A 20,348-nucleotide genomic window follows, 5' to 3' on the forward strand; every position below is an offset into this window, starting at 1 on the left:
GTTCAAAAGCATCAATTCTTTGGTGCTCAGCTTTCTTCACAGTCCAACTCTCACATCCATACATGACCACTGGAGAAACCATAGCTTTGACTAGACCTCAAGATCCATCTAAACCACAGCACCTCAGAACCTTGCCAACATGGCAGTCCCAGAGAATGCTTCCAAACACTGCAAACTCTCACTATCCTTCTCAACATGGCAGCCCCTCAAAATCATTTTTAACATGGCAGCACCTTTGAATCCTTCTGAACACAGCAGCCCTCAGATCCTTCTCAACATGGCAGCCAGTGAGAATCCTCTAAAGTACGGCAGCCCCAAGTTTCTTTTCAACACTGAGGCCTGTAGAATCCATGTGAACACTGTAGCCCCTTAGAATGCTTCCCTATACAACGGCACCTCAGAAGCCTTTTTAGGATGGCAGCACCACAAATCCTCCTCAACACAGGCTGCTTGTGCTTAGTCGTTCGGTCGTGTCTGACTCTTTGCGACCCTTTGGAGGCAGCCCACCAGGCTTCTCTGTCCTTGGGATTTTTCAGGCAGACACTGGGGTGGGTTGCCAATTCCTTCTCCACACAGTAGTCTCCCCAAACTATTCTCAACACAGTAGCCTTTCATATTCTCAACACAGCACCCTCAGAATCCTTCCAAACACTGAGGCCCTCAGAACACTTCTCAACAAGGTAGCAGCTCAGAATCCTCAACATGGCAGCCGCTCAATATCATTTTCAACATGACAGCCTCTCAAAATCTTCTGAACATAGCAGCCCTCCTATCCTTTTCCACACAGCAGCCCCTGAGAATCCTCCAAAGGATGGCAGCTTCTAAGATTCTTCTCAACATTTTGAGGCCCCCAGAATCCTTCTAAACACAGCAGCCACTCAGAATTCTTCTCAATAATGCAGCACTTCAGAATCCTCCTCAACAGGACAGGCAGGTACAATCCTTCTCAACTCGGCAGCCCCTCAGATCCTCCACAACAGAGCAGCTTCTGAGAATGCTGCTCAACACACATTCCTCAGGATATTTTGCAACTTGGCAGGCCATCAGAATCCTTCTTAATACAACACCCCTCAGATCCTTTCCCAATACAGCAGCTTTCATTAACATGGAAGCCCCTCAAAGTCCTTCTGAACACAGCAGCCCCTAAGAATCCTTCCTAACACATAGCAGCCCCTCAGATCATTCTCAACACATAATCCAGTCAGATCCTCCTCAACACAGCAGCACCTCAGAAGGCTTACCAACACAACATACCTCAGAATCATTGTCAACACAATAGCCACTCATATCCTTTCCACTGCAGCAGGCTCTCAGAATCGTTTACAACAGAGAGCACCTAAAATCTTACTCAACATGACACTACCTCAGAATCCTCCTCAATACAGCAGCCCATCAGATTCTTCACACCACAAAAGCCCTCAGAATCTTTTTGACATGGCAGCCTTTCAGAATCATTCTCACCACCACAGCTGCTAAGATTCTTCCCAACATGGCAGCCCCTAAAATTCTTCTCAATACTGAGGCCCTCAGAATCCTTCTGACAAAGCAACCCATGAGGAAGTCCTTCAGGATCCTTCTCAGTAGAACAGCCACTCGAAATCCTTCTCAACACCACATCTCCTCAGATCCTTCCCAATATGGCAGCCCACAGAATCCTTCCAAATACTACAGCCACTCAGTGTCCTTCTCAACAAACCAGCCCATCAGAATCTTCTCAACACAGCAGCTTCTGAGAATCCTCTAAAACACAGCAGCCCCTAAAAATTCTTCTCAACAGAAAGGCCCTCAGAATACTTCCCAATATTCTGAGGAATAACTCCTCAGAATCCTTCTCAACACAGCAGTCCTTCAGAACTCTTCCCAAACAGGTAGTTCCTCAGAATCCTTCCCATCACAGAAGCTCCTCAGAAACTACTCTATGCAGCAGTCCCTCACTTCCTTCCCTAGGAAGAGCCATCCAGAATCCTCAACATATCCACCTGTCAAATCATTTTCAACATGGCAGCACCTCAGATCCTTCCCAATGCTGTAGCCCTTCAGCAGCCTCTGAACACAGAAATCAAAACCATCAGAACATCTCTACATGGCAGCCCCTAACACTCTTCTCAACGTGGAGGCCCTCAGAATGCTTCCCAACACATAGCTCCTCATGAGCCTTTCCAACATGGCAACCCTCAGGATCCTTCCCAACACGCAGCCCCTCAAAATCATTTTCAACATGGCAGCCCCTCACAATCTCCCTTTTGAACAAAGCAGCTCCTCCTATCCTTCTCAACATGGCAGCCTGTGTGAATCCTCCAAAGTACAGCACCCACTAAGATTCTTTTTAACACTGCAGGCTCTCAGAACACTTCTTAACAATACAGCAGCTCAGAATCCTTCTTAAAAAAAAAAAAAGAATCCTTCTTAACATGCAGCCCCTCAAAATCATTTTCAACATGGCAGCATTTCAGAATCTTCTGAATACAGCAGTCCTCATATCCTTCTGAGAATTCTCTAAAGGATGGCAGCCTCTAAGATCCCTCTTAACACGGAGGCCCTCAGAATCCTTCTAAACATGGCGGCTCATTACAATCATTCTAAACATGGCAGAATCTCAGATTCATCTCAATACGGCAGAACCTCAGAATCCTCAACACAGCAGCCACACAGAACACTTCTCAGTCCAGCAGCCCCAAATCCTTCTCAACACGGCAGCCCTTCACATCCTTCCAACACAGCAGCCACTCAGATTTATTCTCAATAAGGCAGCACCTCAGAATCCTCCTCAATATGGCAACTCTTCAGAATCCATCTCAATACTGCATCCTCTCAGAATCCTCTACAAAAGCCCCTCATATCCTTCCCAGGGAGGCAGCTACTCAGAATCCTCAGCACAGCAGCCCCTCAGAATCCTTCTCAACACAGCAACTCCACAGAACATTTTCAATGTGGCAGCCCCTCAGAATTATGTTCAACATGGCAGCACCTCAGAATGCTTGTCAACACAACCAGGTCTCAGATCCTTCCCAACACAGCAACCCCTAAGAATCTTCAAAACATGGAGGTTCAGAGAATCCTTCTCAACAGATCAGCCCCTCCTCAACATGGCAGCACATGAGATTCTTATCAACACAAAAGCCCTCACGATCTTTTTCACACAGCAGCCACTCAGAATTCTCATCATGACAGCAGATCAGGATGCTCCTCAATATAGCAGCCCATCAGGGTTATTTTCTACATAGCAGTCCCTTAGAATCCTTCCCCAAACTGCAGGCGCTCAGAATCTTTCCCAACACAGCAGTCCCTCAGAATCCTTCTCAACATGGCAGCCCCTAAGAATCTCATCAACACAGAAATCCTCACAATCCATTTGACACAGTGGGTCCCTTCAGTTCAGTTCAGTCGCTCGGTCATGTCTGACTCTTTGCAACCCCATGAATCGCAACACATCAGGCCTCCCTGTCCATCATCAACTCTTGGAGTTTACTCAAACTCATGTGCATCGAGTCAGTGATGCCATCCAGCCACCTCATCCTCTGTTGTCCCCTTCTCCTCCTGCCCCCAATCCCTCCCAGCATCAGAGTCTTTTCCAATCAGTCAATTCTTCGCATGAGGTGGCCAAAATATTGGAGTTTCAGCTTTAGCATCAGTCCTTCCAATGAACACCTAGGGCTGATCTCCCTTAGGACGGACTGGTTGGATCTCCTTGCAGTCCCAGGGACTCTCAAGGGTCCCTTACATCCTTCCAAACACAGCAGAAACTCAGAAACCTTTTCAACAAGGCAGCACTTCAGATCCTTTCCAATGCTGCAACCCCTTAGAATCATTCTGAACAGAAGTCCCCCAGATTCTTCTCAACAAGCATTCCCAAATATTCTGCTCCACATGGAGACTCTAAGAATCTTTCTTAACACAGCAGCCCCTAAGATTATTCTAAACACAGAGGCCATCAGAATCCATCTTGCCAGGCAGCCCTTTTGTTACTTCTTAAGATGGCAACCCCTAAAATACTTCTCAAAATAAAAGCCCTCAGACACCTGACATGGCAGCCTATCAGAATCCTTCCCAATGTGGGAGCCACTCAGAATTCGCATCAACACAGCAGTGGCTAAGACTCTTCTCAACATGGCAGCCCCTAGAATTCTTCTCAAAATGACAGCCCACAGGAATCCACCTGAACACAGCAGCCCCTAAGAATCCTTCCCAACACAGCAGGCCCTCAGAATTGTTTTCAACAGGGAGCACCTCAAAATCTTACTCAACATGACACTACCTCAGAAGAGCCCTCAAGAGCCCTCTCTGATTCTTTACAACTCAAAATCCCTCACAATTCTTTTGACATGGCAGCCCTTCAGAATCATTCCCACCACTGCAGCAGCTAAGATTATTCCCATCATGGCAGCGTCTAAGATTCTCCTCAACTCTTGAGGCCCTCAGAATCCTTCTGACACAGCACCCATGAGAATCCTTCCCAACACAGCAGTTCCCTCAGGATCCTTCTCAAAGGATGGTCACTCAGAATCCTGTCAACACCATCTACTCAGATCCTTCACAATATGGCAGCCCCATACAATCTTTTCAAACACTATAGGTCCTATCGTCCTTCTCAACACAAAAGCTTCTGAGAATCCTCCAAAACATAGCAATCCCTAAAATTCTTCTGAACATGAAGATACTCCACATCCTTCTCAACATGGCAGCCCATCAGAACTCTTCCCAAACAGGCCATGCCTCAGAAACTGTCCCAACACAGCAGCACATAATCCTTCTCAGTATGGTAGCATCTGAGATCCTTTGCATCTTTAATAATTGGGCTTCCCTCGTAGCTCAGTCGGTAAAGAATCTGCCTGCAATGCAGGAGACCCAGGTTTGATTCTTGGGTTGGGAAGATCCCCTGGAGAAGGAAATGACAACCCACTTCAGTATTCTTTCCTGGAGAATCCCATGGACAGAGGAGCCTGGCAGGCTACAGTCCATGGGGTCACAACAGTCGGACACGACTCAGTGACTAAACCACCACCACCACCACTCAAAACCCTCATCAATTCGGCAGCCTCTCGAGGATCCATCTGAACACCAGAGCCCCTCAAAATCCTTCTGAACATGGCAGCACCTAAGATCCTTCTCTGGAGAAGGAAATGGCAACCCACTCCAGTGTTCTTGCCTGGAGAATCCCAGGGACAGGGAACCCTGGTGGGCTGCCATCTATGGGGTCGCACAGAGTCGGACACGACTGAAGCGACTTAGCAGCAGCAACAGCAGCAAGATCCTTCTCTACATCACAGCTCTTGAGAATCCTCCAAAACACAGCACCTCCTAAGACTCTTCTCAACATCGAGGCCCTTAATATACTTCCAGCATGGCAGCGCCTACAATTCTTCTCAACATGGAGCCCCTAGAATCATTCTCACATGGTAGCCCTTCAGATACTCCTCAAAATGGCAGCCCCTCAGGTCCTTGGTAAATGGTAGTTGCTAACATTCTTCTCAATACTACATCCTACACTACATTGAGAACTGTTCCCAATGACGCAGCCCCTCAGGTCCTTCTGAACACTGCAGGCCCTCAGAATCCTTCTCAACAAGGCAGCCCCTTAGAATCCTCTCAAGTACGGCAGCCCCTAAGATTCAACACTGAGGCCCCTCAGAATTCTTGTGAACATTGCGGCACCTCAGAATCCTTCCCAACACTGAAGCACCATAGAACTTTCTCAGCATGGCACACCACAAATCCTCCTCAAAACAGTGGTCCCCCAAAATTCTTCTCAACACAGTAGCCCTTCAGATCCTTCTCAACACTGCACCCTCAGAATCCTTCCATACACTGCAGGCCTTCAGAACTCTTCTCAATAAGGCAGCAGCTCAGAATCCTCCTCAACATGGGAGCCCTTCAAACTCATTTCAACGTGGCAGTCTTTCAGGATCTTCTGAGAACAGTAGCCCTCCTATCCTTCTCAACACAGCAGGCCCTGAGAATCCTCCAAAGGATGGCTACCTCTAAGATTCTTGTCAACATTTTGAGGACCCTGCTGCTGCTGCTAAGTCGCTTCAGTCGTGTCCGACTCTGTGCGACCCCATAGACGGCAGCCCACCAGGCTCCCCCATCCCTGGGATTCTCCAGGCAAGAACACCAGAGTGGGTTGCCATTTCCTTCTCCAATGCGTGAAAGTGAAGTCGCTCAGTCGTGTCCGACTCTTAGCGACCCCATGGACTGCAATCCACCAGGCTCCTCCGTCCATGGGATATTCCAGTCAAGAGTACTGGAGTGCGGTGCCATTGCCTTCTCCCTTTGAGGACCCTAGAATCCTTCTAAACACGACAATCTTTTGAAACATGGCAACACCTCAGAATCCTCAACTCAGCAGTCACACAGAATACTTCTCAATCCAGTAGCTCCCCCAAAATCCTTCCCAACATACCAGCATCTCACATCCTTCCAACACAGTAGCCACTTAGAATTCTTCTCAATGAGGCAGCACCTCAGAATCCTCCTCAACAGGACAGGCAGGCATAATCCTTTTCAACTTGGCAGCCCCTCAGATCCTTCCCAACAGGGCAGTCCCTCAGATCCTCCACAAAACAGCAGCTTCTCAGAGTGCTGCTCAACACACATCCCTCAAAATACTTTGAAACATGGCGCACTTTCAGAACCATTGTTAACACTCCTCAGATCCTTTCCAATACAGCTGCCCTCAGAATCCTTCTCAACATGGAGCACCTCAAAAATTACTCAACATAACACTGCCTCAGATCCTCAACCCTGCACCGTCTCAGAATCCTTCTAAAAATAGCAGGCCCTCAAATCCTCATCAACATGACAGCTCACAAGATTTTTCTTAACACAGAGGTCCTTCCTCTGAATCCATCTCACAGAACAGCCCCTCAGAATTCTCAACATGGAAGCCCCTCAGAATCCTCAACAGAGCAGCACCTAAGAATTATTCCTAACACAGCAGCCACACAGATCCTTCTTAACACGTAACCCACTCAGATCCTCAAAAAAAAAACAGCCCTCTCAGATCCTTTCCAACTCAGCAGGCTCTAAGAATCCATCTCAATACAGAGTACCTCAAAAACTTACTCAACACAACATTGCCCAGATCCTCCTCAACTATTCAGTTCAGTTCAGTCACTCAGTCATGTCCGATTCTTTGCCACCCCATGGACTGCAGCACACCAGGCCTCCCTGTCCACCACCAACTCCCAGAGTTCACCCAAACTCATGTCCATTGAGTCCGTGATGCCATCCAGCCATCTCATCCTCTGTCTCATCCCCTTCTCCTCCCACCTTCAATCTTTCTCAGCATCAGGGCCTTTTCTAATGAGTCAGTTCTCATCTGGTGGCCAAAATATTGGAGTTTCAGCTTTAGCATCATTCCTTCCAAAGAACACCCAGGACTGATGGACTGGTTGGACCTCCTTGCAGTCCAAGGGACTCTCAAGAGTCTTCTCCAACACCACAGTTCAAAAGCATCAATTCTTTGGCGCTCAGCTTTCTTCACAGTCCAACTCTCACATCCATACATGACCACTGGAAAAACCATAGCCTTGACTAGACAGACCTTGGTTGGCAAAGTAATGTCTCTGCTTTTGAATATGCTATCTAGGTTGGTCATAACTTTCCTTCCAAGGAGCAAGCATCTTTTAATTTCATGGCTGCAATCACCATCTGCAGTGATTTTGGAGCCCAAAAATATAAAGTCTGACACTGTTTCCACTGTTTCCCCATCTATTTCCCATGAAGTGATGGGACCGGATGCCATGATCTTCATTTTCTGAATGTTGAGCTTTAAGCCAACTTTTTCACTCTCTTTCACTTTCATCAAGAGGCTTTTTAGTTCCTTTTCACTTTCTGCCATAAGGGTGGTGTCATCGGCATATCTGAGGTTATTGATATTTCTCCCGGCAATCTTGATTCCAGCTTGTGCTTCTTCCAGCCCAGTGTTTCTCATAACGTACTCTGCGTATAAGTTAAATAAGCAGGGTGACAATATACAGCCTTGACGTACTCCTTTTCCTGTTTGGAACCAGTCTGTTGTTCCATGTCCAGTTCTAACTGTTGCTTCCTGACCTGCATATAGGTTTCTCAAGAGGCACGTCAGGTGGTCTGGTATTCCCATCCATGCACACCCTCAAAACCCTTTTCAACATGGCAGACCCTAAGTTTCTGCTCCACAGGGAGGCACGAAGAATCTTTCTCCACACAGCAGCTCCTCAGAATACATCTAAACGCAGCATCCCTCAGAATCCTTCTCAACGCAGCAATTCCTCATATCCTTCTCAACGCAGCAGCCCCTAAGATTCTTCTAAACACAGAAGCCATCAGAATCAATCTCACAATGCAACCCTTCTGATTCTAAGCCCCTAAAATCCTTCTCAATACAAAAAGCCCTCAAAATCCTGACATGGCAGCCCCTCAGAATCCTTCCCAAACTGCAGTTGCTAACATTCTTCTCAACATTGCAGGCCCTGAGAATCCTTCTCAACAAGGCAGCACCTCAGATCCCCCTCAGCAAGCCAGCCCTCCCAAATTCTTCTCAATATAGCAGCCCCTCAGAATGCCTCTCACATGGCATCCCTCAGAATACTTCCCAATACTAAAGCCCCTCAAATCCTTCCCAATGGGGTAGCTCTCGTGAATTCTCCAAAATACAGCAGCCCCTAAACTTCTTCTCTGGAGAAGGAAATGGCAACCCACTCCAGTGTCGTTGCCTGGAGAACCCCAGGGATGGCGGAGCCTGGTGGGCTGCCGTCTATGGGGTCGCCCAGAGTTGGACACGACTGAAGCGACTTAGCAGCAGCAGCAGCAGCAGCAAACTTCTTCTCAAAACAAGGCCCTCAGAATCTTTCCCAACCCAGCAGCCCCTCAGATCCTTCCCAACACAGAAAGCCCTCAGAATCCTTCTGAACACAGAAGCCCTCCTCCAGATCCTTCTCAACACAACAGCCCCCTAATCCTTCTCACACAATAGCCCTCAGGATCCATCTAAATTGCAGCACATTAGAACCTTTCCAGAATGGCAGTCCCTAGAATCCTTCCAAATACTGCAGGCCCTTTGCATTCATCTCAACAGACAGCACCTCAGAATCCTCCTCAACATGCAGCTCTTCAAAATAATTTTCATCATAGCTGCTCTCAGAATCCTTCCCAACACAGCAGTCCCACAGAATCCTCTCAATATGTCAGCTCACTTCCTTCTCCAAAAGCAACCATTCACAATCCTCAATACAGGCACCCCTCAAAATCATTTTCAACATAGCAGTCCCTCAGTGTGTTAAATCACTCAGTTGTGTCTGACTCTATCCGACCCATGGACTGTAGCCCACCAGGTTCCTCTGTCCATGGGATTTTCCAGGCAAGACTACTGGAGTGGGTTGCCATTTCCTTCTCTGGGTCTTCCCAACCCAGGGATCAAACTTCAGAAGCATCTCAATATGGCAGCACCTTAGATCCTTCCCAATGCTGTAGGCATTCAAAAAATGTTCTGAATACAGAAGTCCCTCAGAACCATCTCACTAAGGCAGCCCCTAAGATTCTTCTCAACACAGAGGCCCTCAGAATCCCACCCAACAGGACAGCCCCTAAGATTCTTTTCAGCACTGCATGCCGGCAGAACACTCAACAAGGTAGCAGCTGGGGATTCTCAACATCACAGTCCCTCAGAATCCTTCCCCAAACTTCAGGCATTCAAATCATCCTCAAGAGGAGAATGTGAATCAGCATCTTTTCAATAGGATAGCCCCTCAGAACCCTTCCCAATACTGTAGCACCTCAGAATCCTTCTCAACACAGCAGCCCCTAACAAAGAGGCCATCAGAATCCATCCCACAAGGCAGTCCTTCTGAATTGTCCTCAATATGGCAGCCCCTAAGATACTTCTCAACACAAAAGCCCTCGGAATTCTTGTGACACAACTGACCATCAGAATCCTTCCCAACATGGTAGCCACTAACAATTCTCATCAACACAGAAGTCCCTAAGATTCTTCTCAACACAGCAACCCTTAGAATCCTTCTCAAAATGACAGCCCATAGGAATCCACCTCAACAAAGCAGCATCTAAGAATCCTTCCCAACATGGCAGCTCCTCAGATCGTTCTCAGAATCCTTCTCAACACAGCAGCACCTCAGAATTCTTACCAACATGGCATCCACTCACAAACCTTACCAACAGGGCATGCCTCCGAATCATTCTCAACACAATAGCCACTCAGATTCTTCCCAACACAGCAGGCCCTCAGAATCCTTCTCAACATGAAGCACCTCAAAATCTTACTCAACATGACACTACATCAGAATCCTCCTGAACATCACAGCCCCTCAGATTCTTGACAACACAAAAGCCTTCAGAACCCTTTTGACATGGCCACCCTTCAGAATCGTTTCCACCACTGCATCTACTAAGATTCTTCCCAAGATGGTGGCCCCTAAGATTCTTCTCAACACTGAGGCCATCAGCATCCTTCTGATACAGCAGGCCTTGAGAATCCTCCCCTTCTCAGGACTGCATCTCCTCAGATCCTTTCCAATATGGCTGCCCCACAGAATCCTCCTGAACACTACAAAAGGCTGTGTCTGAACAAGACACAGCCTACTTCAGCGTCCTCAACAAGGCAGCCTGTCAGAATCATCTTAACACAGAAGCTTTTGAGAATCCTCAGAAGCATGGCAGCCCCTAAAACTATTCTCAACACGGAGGCCCTCAGAATCCTACCCAACACAACAGTACCTCAGATACCTTCTCAACACAGCAGTCCCTCAGAACTCTTCCCAAACAGGCAGTTCCTCCAGATCTGTCCCAACAAAGCAGGCCACAGATCCTTCTCAACATGGCATCCCCTCAGAATCCTCAACACAGCAGCGCCTCAAAGATCCATCTAAACACCCCAGACCCTCAAAATTCTTCTCAACATGGCAGCACCTCAGGTACTTCCTAACATGGCAGCCCCTCAGAATCCTTCTGAACACAGCAGCCCCTAGATCCTTCTCAACACCTCAGCTGCTGAGAATCTGCAAAAAAACACAATCACCTCCTAACATTCTTCTCAACACAGAGGCCCTCAGAATACTTCTCAGCATGGCAGCCCCTAGAATCTTTCTCACCTGGTAGCCCCTCAGAATCCTTCGCAAACTGCAATCGCTACATTCTCCTCAACATGGCCGGCCCTCCAAATCCCTCTCAATACTGCAGCCCCTCAGAATCTTTCCCAACATGGCAGCCCCGGGACCCTTCTCATCACCCAGCCTTCCCAAATTCTTCTCAACATGGCAGACCCACAGATCCTTTGCAACACAGCAGCCCCTCAAGATCCTTGCCTGTGCTACAGCCCACAGACCCTTCTCAACACTGCAGCCCTTTAAAGTCTTCCTCAATTCCACATCCCCTGAGAATCCTTCTCCACAGGGCAGCACCTCAGAATTCATCTCCTAAGAGCAGCACCACCAGCCGAGCATAATTGAAACTTGACATGACCTCTCCTGGCCACGGTCAGCAGGGAATCCTTGCACTGATTTACCCACTGAGAGGTTCAGATTTACCAACTTTCATTTTTTTGAGGGATGAGAGCGCTTCCCACAACATGGGAGCTTTTAATTTCCATAACCCCACGTCGGGGGCCTTTTTTTCATGGTTCAAGAGACAGAACAGACAAAACAAACAGTAAAACAGACTGAGATCCATCATATCAGTAATTACATTCCAAGTAAAAGTCTAAAACATTCCAATTAAAACCCAAGACTGTCAAGATGATAAAAAAGCAAGACCCGACCATATGCTGTCTACAAGAAATGCATTTTAAAATTCCAAGCCACGGTTAGGTTCACAGAAAAAGAGTGGGAAGAGAGATTCTGTACCAACGCTAATCTTAAGGACGCTAGAGAGGCTGTATTCATAGAAGAGAAGGCGGATATAATGACAAAGTAATTCAAAGACAAAAATGGAAATTTCATAATAAAAAGGCAATTCACAGTGTGTGCTTAATAACAAGAGTTTCGAAAAACATGAGCAAAACATTCATAGGATTAAAGGGAAAAAGAGACAAATCGGCAATCATAATAAGAGATTTTAACACTTTCTCTCTCAGAACCAAACAGAATAACTAGACTTCCCCACCCCACTGCCCACTCCCCAAAAATCTGCAAAGCCACAGAAGGTCTGGATCATCTTGACATAATGGAGGGTTCTAAAACACTGCATCAACAGCCACACACACCCTTTGAGAGCTCAGTAAGGGACTTACTTCCCGGGTGGTCCAGTGGTTAGCACTCCATGCTCCCAGTGCAGATGGCCCAGGGTTTAATCACCGTTCAGGGAACTAGATCCCACATGCCACAAATAAAGACCCTACCTGTCACAGCGAGGAGCTCACATGCCACAACAAAGACCTGACGCAGCCAAATAAACAAATATTTTTTAAAAAAGAGATCAACAAGACAGACTGCGCCTGAGCCACTGAGTAGGTCTCAAATGCCACAATGACGTGCGTGTGTTCTCTGACCATGATGCATTTGAGGGAGAAACCACAAGCGCATTGAGGAAACCCCCACATCAGTGGAAACTGAATTGCACAATTCCGAACATCCCAAGGGTCAAAGAAGAAATCGTAGCAAAAATTAGCAAAGGTCTGAACGACATGAAAGTGAAACCAGAACACACCAAAATCAGCAAGACGCAGCCAAAGCAGTACTCAGAGGGAAATTGTTAGTGGGGGACTAGAGGCCAAGGGTGCGTGAGCCCAGAGTCTGCAAGGTCCCAAAACTCAAGGTCTACTGGTTCTCTCTCACCGGGACGTCTTTGCAGTTGGTGCCACCTCTCATGTGGAAAATGAGTCCCCATGGGACACCCCAGCACAGCCCCCTCTCTCTCTGACTTCCGCTATACTAGTAATTACTTCTCCCAGACCTCCCTTCCCTACAATGTTAGGAACTAGGGGTGGTCACAGCCTCTGCAGCTTGCCCAGGGCCCAGCCCCACGTCCACATCCTGCTCATCCACCAGGAGCCCTGAGCTCCACACAGGGGTCACCTCGACTGCAGCGCAGGTACTCACGCTTCTCCAGCTGGTCGCCGACCACCCTGAGGAAGGCCACGGAGATCATGAGCAGGTTGATGATGAAGCAGGCCTCACACAGCTTGCCGATGGCAGGGCCACACAGCCCTCCGACCACGCCTTGGTAGGTGGCCTGGCCGCTGACGGAGGCAGCGTAGCCCAGGACAACCAGCCCGCTGATCAGGAAGACCAGGGAGATCTGCCGAACAAGACCGTGGCGCTGGGCATACCCACAGCTGCTCAGCCCACCCCCAGTGAGCCTCAGCTACAGAGGCCATGGCCTGATGAGCCACCAGCCCATTCCCCAAAACCAGAGTTACAAAGCCGGTGGATTCTAGAGGCCACGCTGGTCTAAATCTGTGAATCTGGGATTCACGCCAAACCACACCAGCTGGACAAATGAGGCTTTGGAAACCCGGAGTTTAAATTACTTTCATAAGATCACATGGGTCGTGGGTGGAGAGCCATAAAGCATGGTGGTTAGGAAGCAGGCATGCTGCTGCTGCTGCTTCTAAGTCGCTTCAGTCGTGTCCGACTCTTCGAGACCCCATGGACTGCAGCCTACCAGGCTCCTCCATCCATGGGATTTTCCAGGCAAGAGTATTGGAGTGGGGTGCCATCGCCTTCTCAGAGGAAGCAGGCATACTTGAGTTCAATTCCAACCCTGCCACTCACCCGCTCTGTGGCATGAGGCCAACCATCCGTCTTCCCATCTGTGAAATGGGGATGATACCGTCTACCTTACTGGGGGGTTGTGAAGCATTTGGACTAAACAAAGCACATAATCACTCAGCTCAGTGCCTGGCACGTGGTAACTGCTCAAGACATGACAGCTGGGGACTGCCCTGGGGCCTGTTGGCTCAGACTCTGCGCTCCCCATGCAGGGCCCTGGGAACTGGATCCTACATGCCACAACTACGAGCTCATAGGCCTCAATTAAAGGTGCCACGGGCCACACCTAAGACCCAGGGGAGCCAAATAAATATTTAACAACAACAACAAAAGAAATGGTCGTTGTTTCTCTCCAGACTCCCTCACCAGGGCTCTCCCTACTTCAGTTTAAATTTTTCCAACAGTATGAAAACTTTTCAAACATCTAGGAAAATTGGAAGAATTTTGCAATGAACACCATGTCCTCACCACCTAGATTCTACTAGGAGCAGGTCCCCGTGCTTGTTTCATCATCTCTCTCACCATGTGTCCACATGTCCATCTAAACTCGGGGGTACATTTCAAGGCAACTTGTGGATATCAGTATACTTACCCCCAAAGATTTGGGCATTAATGGAGTGTCATTAATTGGAGTTTGATGTTTGTTTATAGTCCTCTCTTGTAAGAAAAAATTTACACACCGTGAAATGCACAGAGTCGTGAGTGCATCACTGGAAGGGGTGCAACTGAGGTAAATGTGCAGCCTGAACCTCTACCAAGTCACAGAGCATCACATCCCTGGGTTCCCTCCTGGTCCCACCCTAGATCCAGAAAAAAACGCTCTAATAGTACTTTGCTTTTATATATTTTCCTATCTGGCTTCTTCCACTGAGCAGCAACACTTGTGAGGGCCAGCCCTGTGGGATGGGTCAGCAGTTTATTCCTATCTTTCTTCAGTGCTATTTCACAGGGTGGATAGCATCACTTGACTGCTCCAGTCCCTTCTGCCAGACATCTGGGCTGTCCTTCGTTTTGGCTGCTGTGAATGAAGAGCTGAGCATTCTAGAATGAGTCATGCCCAGGACCCACGTTTCCTTCTCCTGGACACACACCTAGGAATGGAATCTGTGGGTGTCAGGGTAGACATGTGTTCAACTCTGGCAATTTCTTATACACTGTTTTCCAAATCATCTGTGTCACTCAACACCCACCCCCAGTGATGCACTCGAGTCCCGCTTGTCCATGGAGTTAAATGTTTTTGAGTCTCTCCAGGCTGGACCGTTACCTGTGCCTAAGCTGGACCTGGTCTCCACACTCAGACCCCCTCCCACAGTTGTATGAAAGAGAAGAATGCAGAAGCGGCAAGGTGCTCAATCTAGAAGCCTGGGGAGAGCTAAGCTGGCCCCTTCAGACCCAGTTCGTGCCCTGACTGCAGGGCAGTTCCTACTCCAGCAGCCTGAGGGCAACATCTAACTGGACCAAGTCAGAGAAACTCAGAAGTTCAGAGCCAGGAAGAACATGCATGCTCCCTCCAGCCCCTGGACTTCTGTCCAAGATAGCTCCTCTGCCTGGAACGCCCTCCTGCCTCCACCACTGCCTCTCACCTGGGATGGGCATCCCTACTTCCAAACCCCGCCCCTGCCAAAGTCACCTCCTCCAGGAAGCCTCCCCACACTTCACCCCTGAATTGGGTTCAACCTTCTCTGTTTCATGCTCTAGCAGAACCATGCCTTTTATGGGCACAATTCTTATGGTGGGTTAAATCCTCTCAAAAGTCTAATCTCCAGAACCTGTGAAAGGGACTTAGGGGCAACCATCTTTTTGCAGGCGCAGATAATGAAGATGAAAAGGGGTCTTCACAGGTTAAAATTAAGGACCTTGAGATGAGGTCGCTCTGGATGATCCAAGTGGGCCTCAAAGCCAATGACACATGTCCTTATAAGAGACAGAAAAGGGGGAAGACGCAGAGGAGTGGCCAAGTGATGACATGGCCACAGCAAAGGAACAGCTGGAGCCCCCAGGAGCTGGAGAGGTAGGAAGGACCTTTTGCTAGAGTCTTTAAGAGACCATGACTCTGCTACACTGGGATTCGGACTTGAGGCCTCCAGGACTGTGACAGCACACACTTTGGTGGTTTACGCTGCTCAGTCCTTGGGTCCAGGGGGTGCATACAGGGTGGAGATCATCACCAGACTCTAAGCTCCATGGAGACTGGGGTCGTGTCTTTTTGCTTACGTCCAGCCCCCAGGAGAGCACCCAGTACATAGCAGGCACTGCTAAATATTTTGGACAAAAGGAAGCAAAGGGGGTCAGACTGAGCCTCGGCCAGTGAAGGTGAGTCTCTGCTAACGCAGTGAGCTGACCACACAGGACTGGGTGACCCTCGACAGGGTCCCTGAGCCTCTGAGCAGCCAGTTGGCAAAAGCCCCTGGCCAGGCTGCCTCTCTCTTTGCAGTTGAGGAAGATCCAGGCTCATTAATTTCATCAATCTTCCAATGCTAATGAAGCCATGAGAGACCTAAAATCTCACACCACTAGCCTCCCAGTGGCAGGGATGTTTAAACATTCTGCCAACCCAAATGGGGGCAGAACTCTCTGGTGAAGAGGGAGAGACAGGAAACGGGGTGGGGGAAGGGTGAGCTGCTCGCCAGCCTTTCTCCCTTGTGGGGAGTTTCCATTGATTCCTATTTGGGGTCCCCTTTCCTCGAGTCTGCCTGCTCAGGGCCGGAGCTTTAGACCATCCCGGGCCAACGGCAAGCCACCCCAGCAGCGTCCGTGCCACCAGGGAGACCCACCCACACAGAGTCAGCATCTGCGGCCCTGGAGGCGCTGGGAGACCCCGCAAGGAGCCTGGGGAGCGAGTGGGCCGCTGCCCTCTGACTGGCCGGTCTGTGCCTGACACGGACCACCACGCCGGCCCCGCCGGCTCCGTCGCTGACCCTCTGTGGCGGGAGGTCGGGCTCCCTGTCCAAGGGACAGCACACACAGCCTTGCTGCCCGTCGCATGCACCCACTCAGTGCTGCCTCGGAGGGGGCTTCTCAGCTTCCACCACCCCCAAACGGTCACACCCGCCTCCCCAGCGCCACTGCCCACCACCTCATTCGACTTCCTGAATCTTATCCCAGCTCCCCGTTTGAGCAAGCTTCAGGAAGACAGAGCCTGCATGCTCCGAACGGGCGCTGGGCCAGCGCGGGGCCGGCACAGGCTACTGGACACCACACAGGATGGTATTTGGCAGCTTCCAGAAGGATCAGAAAGGCCCAACGGAACCCTTATCAGCGGCTGCCAGGGAAAAGCCTTTGACACGATGCCCGACAAAGAGCTCACCAGGAAATGCCTGATTCCTATCAGCTAATAAAATGAATCTATGCTAACCAGCAGCTCGTCTCTGCTGAGGACAGTCAGTCCCTGGGACTTTCTGGAAAAGGAGGGAGTTTGGGCTCCACACGCAACACTGGCCAAACACCCCTGACACTGCGCAGGCTGGGGGCTTACGGCAAGTCAGTCCTGCTCTGCCCAAGGATTTGGGCTTTAGTTGTGGAGCAGAGACCAGCTGCCAAGAGAAGGCAGGCAGTGGCTCAGCTCATAGTCCGGGTTCATAGGCTGCAGGTGCGGGGAGCACAGCTCCACCTGCCCTCCCCCACTCCTCCCCCAACCCCCACCTGGCTGCGTGGCCCTCAGCTCCGAGGATGCTCACGGCCCTGGTCTGCAGGTTTACACCGGGATTTTCCTTTCTCCCCCATGAGCTGAGAGGGACAAAAAACCAAAACATAGGAGTAATTTTGAAGACAAGCAGCTCTGCAGAAGCAATGCCTAGGGCTCTGCCTGGAAAAATAAAATTCAGCTCCTACGTGCTCCCAGAGACCACCCTCCCCGACCCCGCCCCATGAAACGGCCCCCGATGGCTTACCAGCTCCACGAGGAAAGCGGGGGCCACTCCCCCCGCCTTGTGGAAGGCCCACGGAAAGTTGAGCAGGCCAGCGCCCAGCGCGGACTTCAGAAGGATGAAGACGGCACCCAGCGAGGACAGGCCAGGGCCAGAGGCTGTGGGGACCAGCTTTTCTGAAAGGCCTCCGCCTCCTGGGGTCTGCCCCTCCATGGCTGGAAGCAGAGTGGGGAGGAGGGTTGTCTCGGGACCTCCAGCTGGGAGGGGTCTTTCCTCCACTGAGCTAGGGCATCCGTCACAACCACCCGGCCTTGTATGCTTTCCGAGCCTCTGATCCCCTTTCCAGAGCCTTACACACCCACCTGCCCTGTAACACCTGGTCCTCATGCCTTCCCCTCAACAAATGTTTCCCAACTTTTACCCCTGTTCATCGGCACTCCTGCCCTCCCACTCAACTCAAGGCCACCGGAGCTGCCCCCTCCCCTTTCTCTTCCAACCCCCAAACTTCTTCTCCCTCTATCACCCATCCCCCTGCTTCCAGTACCCAGTCCTTACCATCAAGTCCAGTCTTCACGGAGACCAGCAGTCCTGGGCCATTGGGGATGGGATTCAGGCTCACGCCAGAGGACCCGGAGGGGTGAGCAAATGAGTCAGGAATCGTGGGCGGCCCTAGAGAGCACCGGTGGGGGTCACAACCCCAAACCTAGGAGGATAGGACCAAGAGGTCAGGCCATTCCTCCCAAGAACTAGCAGCTTCCGAGGCTGCTGGTCTGAGCCGGGGAGGAGGGGAGGCTTAAGACGCGCCGGGGCGGGGCTTTCCCTGAGCCCTGGGTCAGGGAGCTGGTTGATCTCACCCAGCGACCTGGGCCGGGGCCGAACGCCTCCTCCCAGGACACCTCTCCAGGCCCCCTTCTGTTACCTGCTAGGGGAGCCGTGCCTGGCTGCCCAGCTACAGAAAGGGGTCTGTCTGCCCTCTCGCAGGGGGCTGGAGATTCATGTAGGCAAAGGCCCAGGAGCTTCACTGGGTGGCTCCCCAGACTAATGAGCCCTCGAATCACCTGGAGGTGGGTTAAGAGGCCAGCGCTGACCCGCCCATCCTGGGTGGAGCCGAGATCCCACACTGCTCACACTGCTTTAGGGAGCTGCGTGCTGGGGGGTCCCTGGACCACATTTTGAGTAGAGGCCACCTCTCCAACCTGATACAGTCAGCTTAGATACAAGCAGAATACTGGAAACGGTTCCAATCTGGAAAATACAGGCCCATGAAGGTCAGGTCTTGAATTCAGAGGTGAACTTGTCTGTACCTGGCACTCAGACTCAAATCCCCTCAAGAGTGTGTTAAATCACAGACCATGGGCTCCCTCCATGGCATTGCTGACTCAGGGGTCCAGAGGCCCTTCCTGGGAACTGCTGCTTTAAGTTAAACGTCTTCAGCGCCTCCCTCAGTCCAAGTGTCTGTGGAAACCAGCACCAAAGGTGTGTCTCACATGGGCTCGAGCCCACCACGGTGCCCCCTTGCTGCAGCGGCATCGCTTGGTCTGCTGAGTGGCGGGTGAGTCTGCAGGTGCCAGGGGACAGGAGCCAGAGCCAGCCGGCATCTGGGCCGTAAAGTGGCGGCCCCCATGTGAGCAGTCTCACCGGGACCCGGGCCTTGCAGGGCATGCTGGACGGCTCCCGGAGTCCTCTCGCCCAACCCCGAGGGCTGTCACCATGGTCTGTAGGGAGCAGGGCTCCCCCAAGGTGGGGCAAGTGGCTTGAAACGTGACCACTGACCGGTGCCAGACCTGAGAATCAGCCCGAGTGTCCCCTCAAAGCCAACAGTGTCACATTGCCACCCCCTCGTCCCTGTCTGGATTCCAAAGGTGCCCAAATGGGGCTGGATGAGTAATGGCAAGAATGAATGGGAGAGTGGGTGGCAGGCCACGGTGCGGGGAGGGGGAGAGGCTGGGGTGCCCAGTCCCTCTGGAAATCACATGGCTCAGCGCTCCCCCACCACAACCCCAGGCAGTGAAGATCAAGGGCCTTCACAGCAGCCTGGCTTTGTACTCCTTAATCTGGGCTCTGGGCTCAGGGGCACTTCCCTGTCCTGCCTGGGTCCCTCATTAGCTGCCCATTAACGTGCATGACTTAGAAATTGGTCACTGGGTTGCGAAATTCCACTCAATGGGGAAAGCCTCTTAATTCTGAAGGGCTTTGATATGCCCTCTGCCGAATCCCAGGGCTTCGTGACCTTTCCCGGGGAGGAGAGGCGCCCCTGGGCCCATCTGTGTGGGTGGGCAGCTCTAGCGGCACATGGGGCTCAGCCCAGCACCCTGCACATGGCCCCACATTGCCCCCCAGGGGAGCACCTGGCCAGGGACGTGCCCGGGTCCCTCCTTCCCCTCTCCACAGGTACTGGTCACCTGGGAGGTTGCGAACTTCAGGGAGAAAGTGCCTTCAGCTCATTTCCACGAACTTTTGTGTTCATACCCTTCAGAAGGTTCTGGAAGACAGATGGGCAGGTCTCAGGAACCTGAGGGCCTGGGGCTGTGATCCACGCCTCACAGAGGTCACCTGCAGAGTGGTGGGAACAGCCGCACCTATCCTGTGAACAGAGACACAGGAGAGGTCAGAGGGCAGAGAGACAAGGCTGACAGAAGCAGAGGGTGGATTGCTGCACACTGGGAGTGAGGAGGGGGTGGCCGCTCAGGGGATGCAGGGCCTCAAGAAGCTGGGACAGGCCAGGGAGCCAATTCTGCCCTGGAGCCCTCCGAGGGAACCAGCTGCATCTGAGCTCCATGAA

At 50.9% G+C, this 20,348-nt stretch overlaps 1 protein-coding gene across 1 annotated transcript in view; it reads right to left on the reverse strand.

Moving 5' to 3' along the window:
• SLC38A8 (solute carrier family 38, member 8) overlaps positions 1-20,348 on the reverse strand; it is a 41,159-nt gene that overhangs the window by 20,345 nt on the left and 466 nt on the right. The window contains 4 exon segments of the mRNA XM_010850862.1: positions 13,029-13,227; positions 17,591-17,781; positions 18,122-18,269; positions 20,036-20,150. Of these exon segments, the coding sequence (XP_010849164.1) occupies positions 13,029-13,227; positions 17,591-17,779 (388 nt within the window). The 5' untranslated portion in view covers positions 17,780-17,781; positions 18,122-18,269; positions 20,036-20,150.

This window comes from Bison bison, unplaced genomic scaffold (genome assembly GCF_000754665.1).
Source record: "Bison bison bison isolate TAMUID 2011002044 unplaced genomic scaffold, Bison_UMD1.0 scf7180017864295, whole genome shotgun sequence".
Classification (NCBI taxonomy): Eukaryota; Metazoa; Chordata; class Mammalia; order Artiodactyla; family Bovidae; genus Bison; species Bison bison.